Below are 2,395 nucleotides of genomic sequence, written 5' to 3' on the forward strand. Positions count from 1 at the left end.
GATCGTGCACTGACTGCGGCTGGGAACCCTGCAACCTGGTACATGCCCTTGACCGGGAATCAAACTCCCGATCCTTGGTCCTCAGGCTGACCCGCTAACTGCTGAGCCAAACGGGCCAGGGAGTGTGTATCTTTTTGATAAGAGAGGTGGGCAAAGCATCACTAAGGAAATGACAGTGAAGTGTGACAAGGTTGTAGTAATCAGATGAGAGAATTCTACTTAATTGGTTTAAACAATTTGAATTATAAACTTAAGGATTTAAATAATTTTGAACATAAAATTATTAGAACTTGGCTAACAGTATTTCTTAACAGAAAGTGAATAGAACTTCATTTAATCATGTTATTCAGCAATACTTATGTATAGTATTGAGTCACCTGAAAATTATTTTGGGAGGCGGGCAAGAGACAAATCATAAATAAATACTCCTTTTTATTGTCACCTGTCATTTCAAGAGGTTTTATTTTATTTTCTTAGCTAGGGACTAAGAGCAGAAACCGAGTCCTAAACTTCTCTGTCTACTGGCTCCCCCACCAAAGTACTTTATTGCTTCATAAATAGCAAATAACTGTTTACTTGTTTATGATACTTCCTAAGTATTTGCAAGTTCTTGAAAACTTAAAGTTTTCTTAAGTTCATAATTAATAATTAATGCCAGTATTATCTTTTAGATATATTTTATTGATTTTTTACAGAGAGGAAGGGATAGGGATGGAGAGTCAGAAACATCAATGAGAGAGAAACGTCCATCAGCTGCCTCCTGCACACTCCCTACTGGGGGTGTGCCCGCAACCAAGGTACATGCCCTTGACTGGAATCGAACCTGGGACCTTTCAGTCCGCAGGCCGACGCTCTATCCACTGAGCCAAACTGGTTAGGGCTAAAGCCAGTATTATTAATTTTATAATAAACTTTCTTCTAAGGTTATTTTATCGAAAGTAAACGTAACCTGATTTTGTGACTACAATTTTAGTGAAGATTTAATGATAACCATAGCAACATAGCTACCATTTTGTTCTTGTCACCCGCAAGGTTCTAAACAATTTTATTAAATCCTCAGATCGACTTTTTGAGGAAGTTTTAAGAAAATAACCCTTATTTTGTAAAATGAACCTGAGGTTTTAGAGAAGAAAAGTAATTTGCCCAATCTCACATAACTGGTACTGCCTAGGATTTTAAAAAATACATATTTTATGTTTGGGAAATTGGTTCCTGTACTAAATAAAATAAACAATTTGGTAAAACCAGTAGATCTAAACTGTAATGTTATTAATCTCATCATTCGTTTCCTTCAGGCTACTGAATTCAACCAATGGAAGAATGTCCTATTTATCATACAGTTTCTTCTTTCCTGTTTTTTGGGGTAAGAAATCATAGATAACTACAAGCTTTGGTCTATGGCATCTCTTGACAGGTAATATAAAAAAATATACATTCTCTCTGTTCTGTCAAAATTCCTTTGTTTGGGCTTCTCCACTTTTCTCTGGAAAGTACCCCTGTAGCAGAGGAGTGGACTGGGACCTATGTCACATGCCACATTCTATTCCAAACATGATGTTGCCTATTGATTCCCGACACTTAGTTTGACATGAAGCCAGCAGTTGGACATCCCCCAAGGGGTCCTGGACTGTAAGAGGGCGCAGACCGGGCTGAGGCACCCTCCCCCCCCAATGCACGAATGTCATGCACTGGGCTTCTAGTGTTATTATAAACTTGAAGAGAGACCATTCCATGAAGGGAATCAAGAAGTGAGCCCTCTGGGGGAGCTGTCCTGTAAGTGCTGTGGCCTGTGGAGCTGGGTGGGAGCTGTCACTCTCTGGGGCTTGACCCCATCTGTGTACGTAGTTCCATATACCGCCCCCCCATTTAATAATGTGCTTTTTAGAAAACAAATACTCTCCTGTTAAAAGTTTTTAATATACTATTTTATCAGTACTCACTTTGCAAATGAAATGTCGTAAAGCATAGTAATTATAAATAAATTAGAAAAATGATGAAATCATTAACATTTTGGATTTCACCCAACTTTAAGGATGAAAACTTGGTAGGTCTCAGTTGTTGTTGTTGTTTTTTATTTAATTAAATCTTTATTGTTCAGATTATTACATTTGTTCCTCCTTTTACCCCCATAACTCCCCTCCACCTAGTTCCCACCCCACTCTCCGCCCTCACTCCCCACCCACTGTCCTCATCCATAGGTGCACGATTTTTGTCCAGTCTCTTCCCGCATCTCCCTCACCCCTTTACTCCCCAAGAATAGCCAGTCCATTCCCATTCTATGCCCCTGATTTTATTATAATCACCAGTTCATTCTGTTTATCAGATTCTCAACTTGATTTTCAGATTCTCTTGTTGATAGATGTGTATTTGTTGTTCATAATTTGTATCCTCTCTC

At 38.7% G+C, this 2,395-nt stretch overlaps 1 protein-coding gene across 1 annotated transcript in view; it reads left to right on the plus strand.

Annotated features, from left to right (window-relative positions):
• Positions 1–2,395, plus strand: part of SLC35D2 (solute carrier family 35 (UDP-GlcNAc/UDP-glucose transporter), member D2) — a 51,259-nt gene that overhangs the window by 34,956 nt on the left and 13,908 nt on the right. Inside the window, exon 9 of the mRNA XM_015570095.1 lies at positions 1,296–1,363. Coding sequence (XP_015425581.1) covers positions 1,296–1,363 — 68 coding nt within the window. The remainder of the gene's footprint in view (positions 1–1,295; positions 1,364–2,395) is intronic.

This window comes from Myotis davidii, unplaced genomic scaffold (genome assembly GCF_000327345.1).
Source record: "Myotis davidii unplaced genomic scaffold, ASM32734v1 scaffold1226, whole genome shotgun sequence".
Taxonomy (NCBI): domain Eukaryota; kingdom Metazoa; phylum Chordata; class Mammalia; order Chiroptera; family Vespertilionidae; genus Myotis; species Myotis davidii.